This window comes from Carassius gibelio, chromosome A19 (genome assembly GCF_023724105.1).
Source record: "Carassius gibelio isolate Cgi1373 ecotype wild population from Czech Republic chromosome A19, carGib1.2-hapl.c, whole genome shotgun sequence".
Taxonomy (NCBI): domain Eukaryota; kingdom Metazoa; phylum Chordata; class Actinopteri; order Cypriniformes; family Cyprinidae; genus Carassius; species Carassius gibelio.
Window position 1 is genome coordinate 23514936 of NC_068389.1, and position 17711 is coordinate 23532646.

At 34.3% G+C, this 17711-nt stretch overlaps 1 protein-coding gene across 4 annotated transcripts in view; it reads right to left on the reverse strand.

The window, feature by feature from the left end:
- LOC127935458 (MAP7 domain-containing protein 1-like) overlaps positions 1-17711 on the reverse strand; it is a 34390-nt gene continuing 16679 nt past the window's right edge. The window contains exons 3-19 of one of the 4 annotated variants that reach the window (XM_052533340.1): positions 17381-17449; positions 16804-16824; positions 13373-13536; positions 12527-12635; positions 10684-10788; positions 8045-8164; positions 6985-7127; positions 6584-6714; positions 5618-5853; positions 5182-5464; positions 3870-4029; positions 2306-2410; positions 2127-2174; positions 1988-2036; positions 1806-1884; positions 1474-1706; positions 1-491 (exon numbers count right to left, since the gene is read on the reverse strand). In XM_052533340.1, the coding sequence (XP_052389300.1) occupies positions 481-491; positions 1474-1706; positions 1806-1884; positions 1988-2036; positions 2127-2174; positions 2306-2410; positions 3870-4029; positions 5182-5464; positions 5618-5853; positions 6584-6714; positions 6985-7127; positions 8045-8164; positions 10684-10788; positions 12527-12635; positions 13373-13536; positions 16804-16824; positions 17381-17449 (2066 nt within the window). In that variant the 3' untranslated portion in view covers positions 1-480. The remainder of the gene's footprint in view (positions 492-1473; positions 1707-1805; positions 1885-1987; positions 2037-2126; positions 2175-2305; positions 2411-3869; positions 4030-5181; positions 5465-5617; positions 5854-6583; positions 6715-6984; positions 7128-8044; positions 8165-10683; positions 10789-12526; positions 12636-13372; positions 13537-16803; positions 16825-17380; positions 17450-17711) is intronic. The other 3 variants (XM_052533341.1, XM_052533342.1, XM_052533343.1) reach the window with 3 other exon arrangements.

Genomic DNA, 17711 nt, shown 5'->3' on the forward strand with positions numbered 1-17711 from the left:
CCCTTTCATAAAGATTTATTCCACAGGTCTGTCATAATCAGGCAAATATACATTAACATATAGAACATCGCCCTCTTCTGATGCTCCTCACGTTAAATAACGCAAAAATTCAAGACACACTTCTACTTAAAAGAACAATAACAATACATCATAACAACAACAACAATAACAATAACAATAATTAATATCAGAATGATAGCCAAACATTTTGTATTTCCAAGTTCTATCATATAGTGACTCTTTTAAGGTGCACCACATAATTGGCAGGTGACTTTTTAAAGAAACACAACAATTTTGCACCATGACACACAGTGAAATACACAGAGGCTTCTCGCAAATGTTTTATATGTATATAAGTATCTTTTGAAGGTTCTCCTCCACTTGCTCAAAGTGCTGTGTTTCTAAAGTTGAAGCAGTCTGTTTGTTGGTTTGGCACACGTCGGGGTGGAAGCAGCGGTAGCGTAAGGCTTCTCTTCTCTTTCACAGGACCTCTGCACGGAAAACAAGACAAACACATATAAAGAGTTTGATTGAGCCTTAAAAGTTTTGTTCACGTAGAACATCCACGTCGTACCAGGCAACTGAAACAGAAGTTATTGACACTGTCAAGCTCCCAAAAAATAACAAAACAACAAAAGGTTCTTTGCCCAAATCTACCACAAGGCTTTAAAGACAAAGAAATGGAAATCGTTCATTTTCATGCAGCGAAGAGAAGCTTTGTGATTCTACTATCCACTGGATCAATATGAGATAAATTATGTCAGAATTGTTATTTTTAGGTGAACCATTTCTTATAAAAACTCATCAGTATATTATTGATGAAATTTCAGTTTATATGGATTATACTTTAAGAAATATGCTTCTGACAAAGCATGTTATATATGAAATTACTAGTTATCAGGGTATCTACATGTTTAAGGAAATGAAAGATTTTAAGATTTATATATATATAAATGTACAATAAAACAAAATGTTGTCAATAAAAAAAACTTTTATTCGCTATATTTCTCATATATTTATTCACCATTATTTACTAAAATACATTCACATAGAATAATAGGACGTAAGTGGTTAAAAAATACATATATATAAAGACACTTGCTCTACCTTACATTTTTCTATATATTTATTCACAAAAAAATCTATGCATATATATATATATATATTTTTTTTTTTTTTTGTTTTTTTTTTTGTTGTTGAAAGATTAAAAACCATTTCAAAGCTTTTTACCAGTATCAGTGTATCTGTGTATTTAAGATAATTAAATGCAATACCTTTTCAGTGTCTTTGAATTAAATCTAATAATTGTGTAAAAAAAATAATTCTATATGTATATAATATATATATATACATACATATATATACATACACCATACATTTATATACAGCTGTACTTTTTATGACCTTATGTACAGCTTATACTTTTTATGGTAATATGGTTATTTCATCTAATCTAATAACATCCACTCTTACCTGCCACATGTTGAGGTTTCATAGGCCCCGCCTTCATCATGAACGGTTCCCCTCCCTCAAAGGCCATGATTGGATCAGCAGCTTGGCCCTGCCCACTGTTTCCACTGCCACTGTGATTGGACAGCTTGATGATCTCCTCAAAATCTGCTGCCTCTCCATTGGAGGACAGTCCATTCTGATGCTTAGTGGGCTGGACGCCATTAATGATGGGTGCCACGTCCCAGGACACAGAGCTGAGGAGGAAACATGGGTATTATTCTCATCTTTCAGTCAGATAACATGCAAAATATCTCTTTGTACATTTTGAATCAGGCTAAATTGTGCAACTTTACCTCGTCTTCACGTCTCCTTGTGATTGGTTCAAATTTGTCGCACCACTATGAAAAGTTTCTAAAGGATTTTTCTGAATTACTGCAAGACAAGAGAATAACAGCATTATATTTTTCATTTAAACTTAAATCTTACATTTCATTTTAAGTGTAACGTCGCATGCACACTACAAATGGCCTTTTACCGCTGTCAGAGACTCTGCCGTTCACTTGAGCTGGAGTCTTAACGTCTTTCTGCAAAGAAACAAGTACAGCAAGTTCATTTTCCTTTCTCTGTGTGTGTGAAATGCATTCAGACTTAATAAAAACACAGATGTGTCCCACCTGTCCTGCATCACTTTTACGAGTCCTTTTCATGATTTCTTCCAGACGCTAGAAAGATGAACACAGACGTTAGTCAAACCCACAGGAATGGAAATCACTTTAACGTCTCATGTGTTTCTCCTAGAAAACAATATATTCTTTTTTTCTCATTAAATGCATTTGAGAGTCTCTAGTTTTACCTTCTTTCTCTCCAGCCGCTCCTGTTCCTCCTTCTGGAAGTGTTTCTCTCTTTCTATCCTCTGTCTCTCTGCTTCCTCTCTGGCTTTGGATTCAGCCTCCTCTCGCTGGAAAAGACACATGAAACATCATTACCCATATATCCATTATACATCTCTAAATAAGCCATAATTACCCTACAACATGAGACCAAGAGATGGTACTGAGGCAACATCAGTGTTTTTATTATTAACAAAAACTAAAACGAAAATATAAACTGTTAAAATTGTTTTCAATAAATGCTGACTATACTTAAAGCTGAAATAAAATATAAATATTAGATGAAATATAAAAAATTAAGAAACTCAAAATAAAATAAGTGTTAAAATTGCTTTAAAACACTTTTTTAGCTATATAGAAGAATAAAAAATGAATAAAGAAATGACAAAAAAAAACATAAATGTATTACAATTACTTAAAATTAATAACTCAAAAGTAAAAATTAAAAACTAAAATTAAAATGAAAACTGAAAGTAAATACATAATAGATCGAATTAAACTTAAGCGATTTTTAAATTGAAGCACTAAGTTACTGAAAAAAATCATAGCAAAATAACTCAAGTTAATTGAGACAAAAATTCAAAAAGACAAAAGTCTTTTAAGACAAAAATTCAAAATATAAAAATAAAAGCTATTTCAAAATTTAATAAATACTTTAAAAGTATATAAATAATACTAAAATAACATAATGATCACATCAGTAGTTGGCCAAGTAATGTATTGAATATAAGATATAATATGTAAAAAAATTAATAAATTAAATTATATATATATATATATATGTTTGCAACTTCACTATTTCAAACAGACAGAACGTGTTTTAATTTAACTTTTCCACCACAAGGTCCCTCTGTTTGATTCCTTTTTAATATTTTTTAAACACAGTACCTTTCAACTGCATATCAGAAAATGATATACATTGTGAATCATAGGCATAAATCCATTAAATTACATCACAAAAATGCTTTAGTTAAATTGTTTAAAGCCAGATGTGGCATCAAGTTCGATCTGTTTATGTACTGTACATCTGTGTCCTCGCTCACAGTTTAGATCTTGAGAATATCCTTTTTTGCTGCTGCTCAGACACCACAGATGAGCTTTGAACGTCCAGAGAGTCTTTAGGCCTGTCCTGCATGATCAAATCAGACCAGAACACAGGCTTCGTCTGTGATGAGACGAGAGTCGTCTGGAGGCTCACGTGAACCGCGGGAGACTCATGCTAATGTCCTTTTATCTGACTGCGCCTCGGTCACCTTGATGCCTTGAAGGTGTTTTGTATTAAAATGATTTTACTGAAGACTAATGGATTTTAAAATATTTCGGTAATAGGCAAAAGAAGGAAATCAAAATTTTTCAGATTTTGAATTGAAATAATACAAAACATATAAATGTATACTAAAACATATGACACAAATATATAATTTAAATGAATATTATTGAAGCCACTGAAAATGGAAACTAAAAGAAGCTTGAAAAACTTGGTAACTTTGTCCTAATGGTCTGGATTAGCCCTGAAGCGCTGCTCACCTGTCTCTGCAGACGCAGGTTTTCCTCCTGCTCGGCTCGGGCTCTCTCCTGCGCCTCCCTCTCCTCCTGCAGACGCTGCTGCTCTGCCATGAAGCGCGCCTCCTCTTCCCTTCGCCTCCTCTCCTCCTCCTCACGTCTGGAGTGCTCCTCACGCAGTGCTCTGAGTGAAGAGGAGGCAGTGTAAGTTACCGCTAGTCACTCTCAGTCAACACCTCTAAATCAAAATACATTTTTTTATTACTTGAAAAAAAAACTGAAATGAAATATAATATAAAAAATTTACACATTTCTCATGTTCATTTAGTTTCATGTACAAAAAATAACCTACAACTGAAATAATAAACTACAATATAAAGATATACAAAAATTATAATGATAAAAACACACAATTTACTAAACTAAAGTGTACTAAAACTTTACCTAAAATTAAAATGAACAGAACAAAAAATATCAAACTAAAAACTAATGCAAAATATGAATAAATATCATGATAGTATTTAAATGATACTAAAATATTACTGCTCAGAGGGAACACCTATCAATTGTTAGAGTGGTCTGATAAATGTAAAAGTCATGTAAATCACAGTTTAATAATAAAAAATATATATATTTAATTCTAAATATCTATTATATTTAATTATTTATGTAAATATAATCAGATATAAAATATTTAATCTGCTAGAATTAGCAGAGTCTCTAAAATATAATTTTAAAACCTCATATCTGATAATCATAACAACTGGAAAGGTCCTGGAACTTCACTGTTTAAAAAAAAAAAAAAATATTTACATATAGATTTATTTTACTTTATAGTCTGTAATTAATATTTTCAATTAGCTTTTATTCTATATTTAAAGTTATTTTTATTTTCATTTTAGTTTTAGAAATGTAGTTATGTGCTTTTGTCATTGTTGTTAGGTTTTTTTTAATTACTATTTCTTTTGTTTTAATGTAAGTGTTCATTTCCAGTAAGTAGCCTACAGTAATATTAGCCCTTCAAAAAACTTATTTCAGTCAGTTGCAAAGTCAGCTCATTTTTCATATTTTTCAAATATCATATATTTCAAATTTTCTAAATACACAATATTTTCAAATATTCATATTTTAGTTAGTTTCAGCTTTATTTCGATGAACAAAAATGTTTTTAATACTTTTAGTTTAACTAATGATAATGACCCAGCTGTGATCATTTTAAATGTCAGTCAAGCTGTATCTTTCTAAGCGGCCAGTTTTTTTTTTTTTTTTTTGTGCAAAAGCTGGTCTATGCAATATGTTGGCTATGCAAGACTAAAGAAGTCTGTAACCAGCTGACCTGCTCTTCTGCTCCTGTTCTCTCCTCTCCTGCTCCTCCCTCTCTCTCTGCTCACGGGCCTGACGTCTCTTCTCTGCTAGCACACGGGCCGCCTCCTCGGGATCATTGGTCCCGGCTGAGGGCTTGGCGATCGGAGGGCCGGGCTCAGGAGAGAGTGATCTGGAAGTTGTGGCTGCCACATTGGCCACCTCTGGTGTCTGAGGAGCTGCTGTGATTGGTGCAGATGGAGTGAGGGGCGTGGCCGGTGCAGACGAGACGGTGATGTCAGGAACACTGAGGACAGCTAAACAGAAAAAAACAGGAGAAAATTCCATCAAGAAGAGTAAAAGCATATGTTTCATTTATACTATTAAAGTCTTTAAAAACCATTGCTGTCACACTGATTTATCTGAAAGCAAATGCATCTCATCGCCCGTCATCATGACATCACACTCACTCTTTGTGTCTTTGGGAGGGTCAGCCTGACGGGGCTCCTTGGCTTCCATGGAGACAGCCGCAACGGCGGGGGGCTGCACGCGGACGGGAGTCTGAGCCCGTTTGGGCCGGGTCTTGGTGCCAGGAGTCCTGGCTGAAGATGACGGCGGTTTGGGGGACACCGCTGGATTAGGGGAGAGAGGGCGACTCCTGGGTGTCGCAGGTGATGGAGCTCTGTTTTTAGCTTTGATATTTGGGCTAAAAAGAGAACACATCCCAATATAAACCAATACAAATTTGGTTTCAACACCAAAAAAAAGTTTTGTTTAATTTAATTTCCTTTTTTTCTTTCAGTTATGTGCTTTTTTTATTTTTAATATATTTTTTAATTTACTATTTAGCTTTAATTTCATCTTATTTTAAGTAGATGCCAAGGCAACATTTCTTATTTTTTACTTTGCTTAGTTTAGTTTTATTTTGTAGTTTGTTGATAGTGATGGAGCTGTACTTTTGGCTTTGATTTTTGGACTGTATTTCTGGTAACACTGTAAATATAACTTAGTTATTTAGTACTTTTTTATCTTGAATTTTTTCATATTTTCATCTTTTTATTTAATTTAATTTGAAGGTGTTTTTTGTTATTGTAATTTTGTAATGTGCTTTTGTCAAAACTTTTTTAATATTACTGTTTAGTTTTTATTTTCAGTTTTAGTTTAAATTCAGCTTAAGTTATTATTTAATTCATTCTTTATTTCCAAACAAAGCATAAACTGACTTCATTACATTTTTCAGAAAACAATACTTTACTAAACTGAAAAAATAATAGTGATGCTTGCCGTAGCAATAATGTAAGAGTACAACCATACTGCTTTAATTTACTGCTAATTTATCACTTTTTCCACAAAGCAAAAAAAGCATGTGCTGTGTGTGTGTGTGTGTGTGTGTGTGTTTGAGAGAGAGAGAGAGAGAGAGAGAGAGAGAGAGTCACCTGGCTTCCGTTTTCGTTCTGGTTATGGATTGGGACTGTCTCTTCTTCTCCACTTTTTCTTTAGACAGAGCGCATTTCTCCTTTTCATTCTCTCGTTCTTTGTCTTTCTTTTCTTTCTTCTTCTTCTCAAACTAAAAGTAAACAGTGGTCGATCATTTCCAAATTCAAATCATGACAAACTGGATTTTTAGAATTAATGCTTTTATTTATAAACACTAAATGGATCAAAGGTGACACTGATGACGTTTATATGGTTACAAAATATTTTCTCAATATTACTCCTTTTGCTATATAAAAACAATAAGAAATGAAACCACAAACTTTTGAACGGAAGTACATATGAGCATTATTATATGAATGTTTCTGCTTTTGTGAGTGAGTTGTTGGGTGCATGGGTTCACCGGTGTAGAGTTGCGTCTCAGCTGGCGTTGTGTGATATCTGGTGTGCTGGCTGAGACCCTCCAGCGTTCAGCGCTGTGCTGGTGAGGATGATGATGGGAGCACGGCGTCAGAGGAGATACAGATGCAGAGCGGGAACACTGATCTGTATTCAGAACAAGAGATGTTTAGACACACTCACTTGTTGTTGCTGTACAAAACACTACAGACTGAACTGAGATCATACACTACAGTCCAAACGTTTAGGGTTGGGAGTCTCTTATGCTCAGCGAGACTGCATTTATTTGATCAAAAATACCATCAAAAACTGCAATATTGTGAAATATTATTACAATTTTAAATAGTTGTTTTCTAATCTAATACATTATAAAATATAATTTAATTATGTGATGCAAAGCTGGATTTTCATTTTATTTAATTTTCATAAAACAGTCTTCAGTGTCACATGATCCTTCAGAAATCATTATATATATATATATATATATATATATATATATATATATATATATATATATATATATATATACATACATATATGTGAGCATTATGTAACATTTCTATAAGAATAAAATGCCCAGATACTGAAATGGAGTAAAAAAAAAAAAAAAAAAAAAAAAAAAAAAACCATCTCAAACAGGGTATAATATATTCTTATCTAATAAATACTTACAAATTGTATTATTCTAGCTTTTATTCAAGGCAGTTTTACACAAAACTGGATAAAAATACAACATAAAATATTTTCAAAATCATAATTGGATATTTTTTATATGCAGGTATGTAATGAGGTCATGTGGGAACAATGTTGCATCTTACTGTTTAAAATACATAATGAACATAACAGCACATTCAGTTTCATAATATTACATACCGTGCAATATGCAGTTAGTCTCAATTACATCAAACAAAAATAGTACATACTAAGCTGTGAATTTAAATTGCATCATGTTAATCTGAGGCTAATAAAATATACTCATTACATGGGTGTGCGTGTATTATGTGGTGTGTACAACCATTACCTTAGGCTCCTGACATGTTAAATGTGTGTGATGTGTAACTCACGGGGGTCGCTGCTGTTCTGGAGGGTGGCGACGCTCCGGCTGCGAGCCAGAAAGGAAAGGGTGGGGGTCATCAACCTCTCTACGATGCGGCTCTCCCACGGGCTCAGACGCAAGCTGCGGGCTGACACAAGAGGGCGCTGTTAGCATCGACACATGAGGACACATACTACAGGTCACTCAACAGAGGGCCGAAGTAAACGTTCATCCAATCGGCTGAGAGTAACATCCAGTAACAGGATGACTGACCAATCAGAGCAGCTGTTACTGGAAGCAGAATCCTCAGGCCCTTCGCTGAGTGAACGCTGACACCGATTTCACGATCCGGAAATGTTTGTGGACTTCTAATTCACATTACCTACACAATTGTGAATTCTGATTGCAGTACTTATTTAAATTCACATTCACACACTTTATTTGATTATTTGCTCATTGTAACTTCAAGGGAGCTGAAGTTTCAATTTAATTAGTGAATTTAACCAGTACTATAACTCATGCTGGTTAAATCAAGAATGCAGAAACTAACGCATGTTAGACTTTGATGCTTCGTTGAACTAAGTTTGCTCTTTCTTAGCTCATGAGATGTAAGGAGCTCATTTAAGTACATTTCTCTAAAAATGTCTTGTGACAACTAAAAATCACCAGAGCCAGTCACTGGCATACATGTAGAGTACAGAGTGATTATTTATGTATACTACCTACCATTCAAGAGATTGGGGTCAGTAATAAAATTTATATTTTTATCTTATATTATTTTTAAAAGCATTTAAAAAGCTGACCCCAAACTTCTTAATGCTGTAGATGGCAAGACATATGAGCGACTATGAGTTAATATTGAGATCTTTTGAATGCAAACTTTAGTATCTGTGGCAAAGTTAAACAGTTTGAGATATTATTGAGATCTAGAGGAGACAAATCTGAACACTTTGCTCTTCATTTGATCTCATTGCTTTAGATACTTTATAGACTTCATTTATGAATTTTCTTTCAACGCACAGCACTCTTATACCAGAATAAACGGTTCATGGGTTCAAAGACGTGTTAAAACTGGTTTTATTCTGGGAACTATGCATGCTGTTGTGTTAATAATCTGAGAGCACATTAAAATGAAGTGTGTGCTGTCACACAGATGACTGAATGACAGTTCTCATGAGAAAAACAAGTTATGTGATGAAGAAATGAATCTGTGGTCTCGGTTTTCACTCTCCCACTCAGGCACAAACACACTCTGGATGTCATATTTGCAATCACACAACATTAAAACAATACTGTGTATAAAACCAGACCCTTGTGCTCTTTATAGCAACAAGGTGGTGTTCAGACCTGACACACAAGAAAATTTACAACACTTCGTGACGGCTGGTCACTGGCTGTTGCTAGGCAACAGCTGCTTTTTTTCTCCCCCACTGCGGCAAATTGTGCTGTTGCCTGAACTACTTTAACAGAAGGTTGATCACGATCTAGAATATAAACTCTTGCTTCGAAACAATCTTTATACTATATGTTCTAAAAACTGAGACACAATGTGGTATTTCCAGGAAGCATGATGCAAAAAATCACCTAAAATTGCATTAGACTTCAGCTAAAGCATGTTTAACCCAAATATTACATCTCAGAAGAAAGTGAACTTTGAGATTAGTGGTCTTCTCTAATGACAGGGAAATAAGTACAGACCATGAGCTAGCTCCACGGTTATCATGCGGTGCACAATGCTGTAATTATTATGTTGATTTATACACATTTGCATAGCCACAGTTTTGCTGACTTATCATTGGTACGTATTGCTGCATGTGGATGTCAGCATTGTAGAAAAACCATTATTTCCTTGGACAGGAAACTTCAAATGAGCATTCTACTGCCATTTTTGCAGGTTCTATAGTGTGTAAATTATGCATATGTAGAGTATCAGGATGGCATACTAACTTTTGATGTGTAGAATATATGATTTTCCATTTTAACCTCTTGTCTTTAATTTGACACTCAAGAAAAATTTGGAAAATAACCTTTATTTCCAATGACTGGACTAAACTTGTGGAAATAAAACATAACATACACATACTGTTAAAAATATGACATACTCCTTTTTGAAGTGTTTAGCACTCAACATCACTTATTTATATTAATTAATAAACCAGTAAAAATGATCACATTGATCACATTAATGATCTAATTTCCTAATCTCCTAATTTAGTTATCAGTCCTTTGTTTTATTATCACTGATCAACAATCAGCCTTTCAAATCACACACTTAAAGTAAAAACCAACCACCAGCACCACAAACCCACACCAAAGAAAAGAAAAATAATGAAATAAAAATAGATATTGCCACCACTTACTGGACCACAAATAAATAACCATTAAAGGCTATAATGCAACAATGTGAGCACTGATCAAAAAGTGCACGGAAGAAGAGATTACCCACGATGCAACACAAGAACGAGGGGGTTGTGGGGAGGGGAAGTGAATAGGAAAGGTGTGAGAATGACCATCGATCACCAGGCACAGGCACAGGCAAGCAGGCCACCCGAAATGAGCAAATCAAAAGTAGTTGATGGAAAAACACAACTGAAGAACCAAAAACCAGACGAGGGTTTGGAGGGAGGGATTTTTGGAGGTGAAACGCGAGAGCCGCTCCGTTCTTACTTCTGCAGGGCGAGTTCCAGAGCGTGGCCGAGGACTTGGACAGCCTGTTGTTAATCACAGGCTCCGTCTGCCGCGGCAGGTTGACCGTGGAGGCCGAGCATCTGCCTGCAGAGCGCAACACAGAGAGCAGAGCGTTCATACTGACCCCCTGAGCGACGGCGGGAGGGAGTGCGATTCCGGTTTTCCCAAAGGAAGGGGGAAAGAGGAGAGCTGGAGGAGGCGGGTCACTCTTACATCAAGTTGTGATCATGTAGCATGATCGTACATTTAAGATGTACATTCAATTCCATATAATTCTAACAACATAAAGTTACATGAACGCTGACTAGGACAGCACCATTCAAAAGTTTCAGGGTTGATTGTTTTGTTTTTGAAAAACATTTATTCAATCAAAAATGCAGTAAATACAGTAAAAATGTGAAATATTATTACAAATTTCAAATAACAGTTTTCTCTTTGAACATATTTTCAAATGTAATTTATTCCTGTGATTCAAAGCTGAATTTTCAGCAGCCGTAACTCCAGTGTCACATGATCCTTCAGAAATCATTCTAATATGCTGATTTGCTGCTTAAAAAATATTTATTTTTATCACTGTTGATAACTGATACTATACTTAATAAAAAAAAAAAACTAACATTATATGTTTTTACTGTCACTTTTGATCGCTTCTATGTTGAATAAAATAAATCTTTATGACCCCAAACGTTTGAATGGCATCGAATATCTAGATAAATCAGCACTATCCTACTGAGAAGACCAGCATTATGTCCAGCATGTGATGTCTTATGGAGGATGGTTTCTAGTATGGCATGCTGGTGTCCACATTAGGCTTCTTAACTAATTTAACCATAAAAACCATGCTGGTCATCCATCATTACCAACTCTATAAACAGCATACCAGACTTTCATACTGGTCTGATCTGGTCTTTTCAAAAGGGTAGGACTGAGTGATGCAACATAACATCATTGGTCACTTCAGACACTTACAAGGAAAAGAATAGACTTATCTTTATGTACTAATCAAACAATGTCATTCATACAGCAGACATATCAACACCTGTCACTGAGACATTAAAGGGATAGTTCACCCAAAAACACAAATTCTGTCCCTCATTTCATTCCAAACACGACTTGCTTTCTTCTGTGGAACACAAAAGAATTGTTTGGAGAATTATCTCAGTGTTCTTTTGTTCACAAAAGTCAATAGTCACCAAATCTGTTTGATGAACATTTTTCAAAATATCTTCTTTTGTGTTCTACAGAAGAAAGTCACACAGGTTTTGAACAACACGAGGAGGGAAAAACTATTTTCTTTGGTGTACTTTCCCCATTAAGGCATCTCTTTTAACCTCTTTTGTTTAATAATATTGAAAACAGTTAAACCTTAACAAGAGAAAGAGAAAATATCACAGTCCTCTATCTACACACTTCCAGCAAAGCTACTACAACACTAGACTAAACCAATATGTTTTAAAGAATAAACACAAACAAAAACTAAAGAAAAACCAAAATAAACCATAGAAATGATGTTCATGCCAATGATTAACAAGTTATCGTAAGATGGTTTTCTTCCCTAACATTTTGAAGACAAGATGAGCTTATATTAATTAAGTCAACTAAATCATAACCAGAGGGTAACACCTATTACCAATCTACAGCAGTAACATACTGACCACACAAAAAAAACTCTGCTGAAGTCAATTTCGTGTCAACGTAAGAAATTTCCATGTTCATATCAGGTCCTCTTTAAGTTCCTTAGTATAGTTTTAGAAGGTGATGATTTCTCCACTTCTTATTTTAAAGTCACCTGAGGCTGTAAAGTTTGACTAATGACACTTACTCTCTCTGCGGGAGGTCTGGTTCAAGCCGCCGGCCCATGACCACCTCTGCTGACGGATCTCAGCCCACGTTTTTTTGGTTGACCTTTTTATGGCGGATTCATACCTCTCCTGCAGAGAAAAAGACAATCACAAGACCACTTGTGGTTCATTTTTTATCTTAATAAGATTCTGAATTGCTTATATTAACAGTACAGACCAGTAACAGTTACAGTGCCACCAGTACATTTAGTAGTTAATATGTAGTTTATCTTCAAATTTATAACTATAAACATAATTTTTCCTAATAAACCCTTTTCATCTTCATTTTTAGCAGTACATGCTACTTTAATTTTTTTTTTTTTTAAAAAGATGTCTCTTGCAATTATTTGAACAAAAGTACAGTAAAACAGTAATATTATAAAAAATATTACAATTTAAAATGTTTTCTATTTTGATATATTTCCATCATGCAACGCTGAATGTTCAGCATCATTCCTCCAGTCTTCAGTGTCACATGATCCTTCACAAATCATTCGAATGTACTGATTTGCTGCTCAAGAAACATTTGTTATTATTATCAGTGTTGAAAACAGTTGTGGCGCTTGACCAATTTCATACATCCTTGTTGAATATAAGAAAAAAAAGGAAAAAAAGAAATCTTACTAACCCCAAACTTATTTATTTATTGATTATGAATATTGCATGAATATTGCTTTAGCCTATAATTTGAAACTTAACAAGCTTTTTTGTGAAAAGTTTAGCTTGAAAATCATGTATGCATTGAATCTTTATAATATTTTGTCATGCTGTCTCAAGGAACATTATGTTTGCAGTTATTTTCTGAGCACACGGGGTCTCCTCCACACCTTATTCTTCTCTAGTTTCTGTCTCTGTTTTTCCTCCAGTAGAGCTCTCCGTTTCTCTGCCTTCAGTCGCTGTTCCTCTAACTTCCTTCTGCGCTCCTCCAACTGGCTCTCACGCAAACGCTGTGCCTTCTCCTCCTTCTCCAACCACTGAGCTTTCTTGGCCGCTGAGAGGAACAGAGAGAGTTTTTGAGTGATGCTGCCTGCTATATTTCATGACATTTTCTGGCAGAATTCTCAATTGCATTTCATCTAAAAAGAATCATTCACCCAAAAATGAAAATTTGCTGAAAATGTCTCGCCCTCGGGGCATCCAAGATGTAGAAGAGTGTTTTATTCTTCATCAGAACAGATTTGGAAATTTTATTTTGTTTACTGGTTTGGACTTTTTTCACTTGTAAACAGTTTGATCTTGTGCATATTTCTCTCCTGATTCAGATTAGACAACTTTTTCACAAACACAAAGCTTTCCTCTTTCTTGTGGATTATTGTGTTGTTTTTATCAGCTGTTTGGACTCTCATTCTGATGGCACCCATTCACTTCAGATGATCCACTGGTGAGCAAGTGATGTAACAATAAACTTCTCCAAATCCGTTCTGATGAAGAAACAAACTTGGTTTGGGTTCTTGGATGACATGAGGGTGAGTTAATTTTTCAGCAAATTTTCATTTTTGACTACTGAAATATTTGTTTAAATGTATATGTTAAACTTAAAATTCCTTCTGAGCATATTCAAAGGCATTGAGTTCTTTTCAGAAATCCTCGAAGCGATGCAAAATAACATGGGTCTTTTTCTTAAGAAAAACATCTGAAAAGCAGGAAACCTCAGAAAAGTCTTAATTAAGCAAAAATCAAATTACTCTCTTGCAGAAATAAATGAAATATAAAAAAAATCTCATGTGAATCTATAATCAGAACTGACTTCATTAAACATTAATAATTGCACACCGAGCAGTTGATTTACTTTTGATTTAGTTTTTTATATATTTATAAAATCCATTGCTTAAGGAAAACAAAACTGCTGATAAAACAGCATTTTTCTCTCATGTGGATTCAGTCGTTTGACTTCAAAAACAATTAAAAACCAATCAAAGATCTTTATTTTAAACCTCAAGCATGCTGTGTGGCAGCTGGGTGCATTCTGCTCACAAGCCCGATTTAAGGAGCACACGAGACATCACACTGGAATTTCCTGTTTGTCTACACACACACACAGCAGTCCAGATGGGATATGAGTTGAGGAATACCAACACAAAGGAACTGCTTCCATTCACAACATTGCTTTAGATCCATGTGTGGCAACCAACTGTATTTACTTTACCCTGTTTTATTTCAAAGGCACATCTGCTTTACTGCACAGGAAATGCAGTGACTCAATAATGAGATGAGCTGTGACTCAGATACAATCTTGTTTGAGGGTTTGAGAAGTTCACTGAACACAAATAAGGCACAAAATCTGAACAGAGAAAAATGAGGAAGGTCTGTGTCGATTAAATCTTTTTAGACCATTTAAATGAAAAGGAGAAGTACAATGTGGTAGCAAATTGCTACCATGGTGTGTTTTGAAAAAAAAAAATATATATATATATGTAAACATATGTGTGTTCGTGTGTGTAAAATCATATTTTGAACTGAATTGCATTGAGAATATGTATATACATACATACATACATACATACATATATATATATATATATATATATATATATATATATATATATATATATATAATATTTATTTTTAATTATATAGCTTTTTTACTACATAAAATTAGGACATTTCAGTTTCACAATTACATTTTTAGCTTTCCTGAATTTTAAATACTCTATGTTGCCTAATAATGTTACTGTTGCATTACATTTTACATTGATTTATTTTGCTTTCTTACTACATAAAATATAAAAAAAATTCAGCTGCATGAATTCACTTTTAACATTATCTTAAATAGTCTCTTATGTAGACTACTTCAAACTGTGTAGCAGGCATGAAGTTTGTGCTCTGAGGAAGTCATTTATGTGTAATTCTGACTTTCTCTAAATCCAATTACATAAAACCCTTCTATCCTTTATGAATTATATAACAATTCTGTTTTATATCCTTCAAAGTAAGATGATCTCAGCCATTTTAAACCACTGGTCTTAGCTGCTTCACTTAGTGAACCGCTAGTGAGCTAAACAGCGTTTGATAATCCTATTAGTTTCATACAATATGCGACCACACTGAAAAATAGATTTTATACTCAATGCAGTTTGATGTGTAGCAACTATCCGGCTCTAAGCCAGACTTCATTCTAACAGCTAAGCCAGGTCTTTGTATACACAGCATTTGTCAAGATATTTCGTCCCAAGCTACAATAAACCCTTTATGTAAAGTCTGCTGCTGTGGGGCAAGGCTGGACTTGAAATTGTGGTTTATCTGCGTCTCTACAGCTGACAGTGAGCTGATAGCCAAGCAGGCTAATCATGCTAATGGCAAACATAATTAAAGCTAATCTGAGAGAGAGGCATGGCTAAATGAACTGTAATGATGGCACATTATTCACCCTGTGCCTGTAGGGATCTATCAGATAGTTAAAAGTGAGGAACATGAGACACATGCATTGATTTATGAAGCCTGGTTCACATGGAAATGATAAAATATGCATGTATTTCATAATCATTTGTAGCATGGGGCACATTCTTTACATACTGCAAGAGATGTTACATTTTTTTTTTTGGTTGTTTTATATTAATCACAGGAAGCCAGTGGGGGAAAAAAGAAGACGGATTTGCACAAGGAAGCAAAGTTAAAGTTTCAGTTCATTCAAAATAATAATCTTTAATTGTGGATAAAGAAATAGATTGATTTATGAAGCCTGGTGCACATGGAATTGATCAAATATGCATGTATTTCATAATCATTTGTAGCATGGGGCACATTCTTTACATACTGCAAGAGATGTTACATTTTTTTTGGTTGTTTTATATTAATCACAGAAAGCCAGTGGGGGAAAAAAGAAGACGGATTTGCACAAGGAAGCAAAGTTAAAGTTTCAGTTCATTCAAAATAATATTCTTTAATTGTGGATAAAGAAATAGATTGATTTATGAAGCCTGGTGCACATGGAAATGATCAAATATGCATGTATTTCATAATCATTTGTAGCATAGGACGCATTCTTTACGTATTGCAATAGATGTAAAAAATTTTAAGTTGTTTTATATTAATCACAGAAAGCCAGTGGGGGAAAAAAAGGAGACGGATTTGCACAAGGAAGCAAAGTAAAAGTTTCACTTCAATTAAAATAATATTCCTTATTTGTGGATAAAGAACTGGACAAAACAAAACTGGACAAAACTAAAGGAGAAAAACAAAAGGACTCCAAGAGTAAAGGACAAGAAATAAATGGAAATGATCCACTTAATCAAATTATTGATCGCATGGCGTATCTTACCTTGCTCCTGGGTTCGCTGTTCTGCAGCAGTAAACACAAATCACAAGCACATCTGTCAGTCACATCAGTTTGTACCGTTATATGATGCTGCTGACTTCACAGAAATGTGTCTCGCTGAACATCATTAGAAACCAGTTGGCCTTGTATTGGCTGCCAGTTAACGTTTGATTACCTAATTACACATGAGAATAGTATATAATTGGGTTAATTATTATTTGGCCTCACGCTGACTCTTTAGTCCCAGTAGCTTTAATTGTGTGTGTCTGTGTGTGTGTGTCTGTGTTGTTGTGTGTGTGTGTCTTGTGTTTATATATATGTCTTGTAGTGACTGAAAGTATATCTCAATATATATATATATATATATATATATATATATATATATATATATATATATATATATGTATATATATATATATATAATATATATATATACACACACATAGAGAGAGAGAGAAAGAGAGAGAGAGAGATATACTTCAGTCACTACAAGACAAATATTTTGTGTGGCATTAGCATATCATTAGCTCAACAGGGCTGAACGTGTCTTGGGACAAAAGCTGTGTTTATGAAGTCTCACCCAAATATTTGGCGCGTTCCTCTCGCCGCTTTTTGGCCTGTTTCTGCCGTTGCTCTGAACTCATCCCATCTGTTGAGGAAAAAGCAAATAATTGTTTAAAATTTACTTTTCATATCTTTTAAATTACACTAAAATTGACATTGACATAGGTATGTCATTTGCAAATATAAAATACCATGCAAAAGTATGAAATGCAAATGAAAGACAAACATTAAATGGGCATGTTTTCAGATTATTTTGGCTGATATGTATCATGTTCATTTTTGCAAAGTATTCATAAAGGTAACAAAGCTAAAATATCATCTATAATTCTAAGGAATAGAGAGAGAAT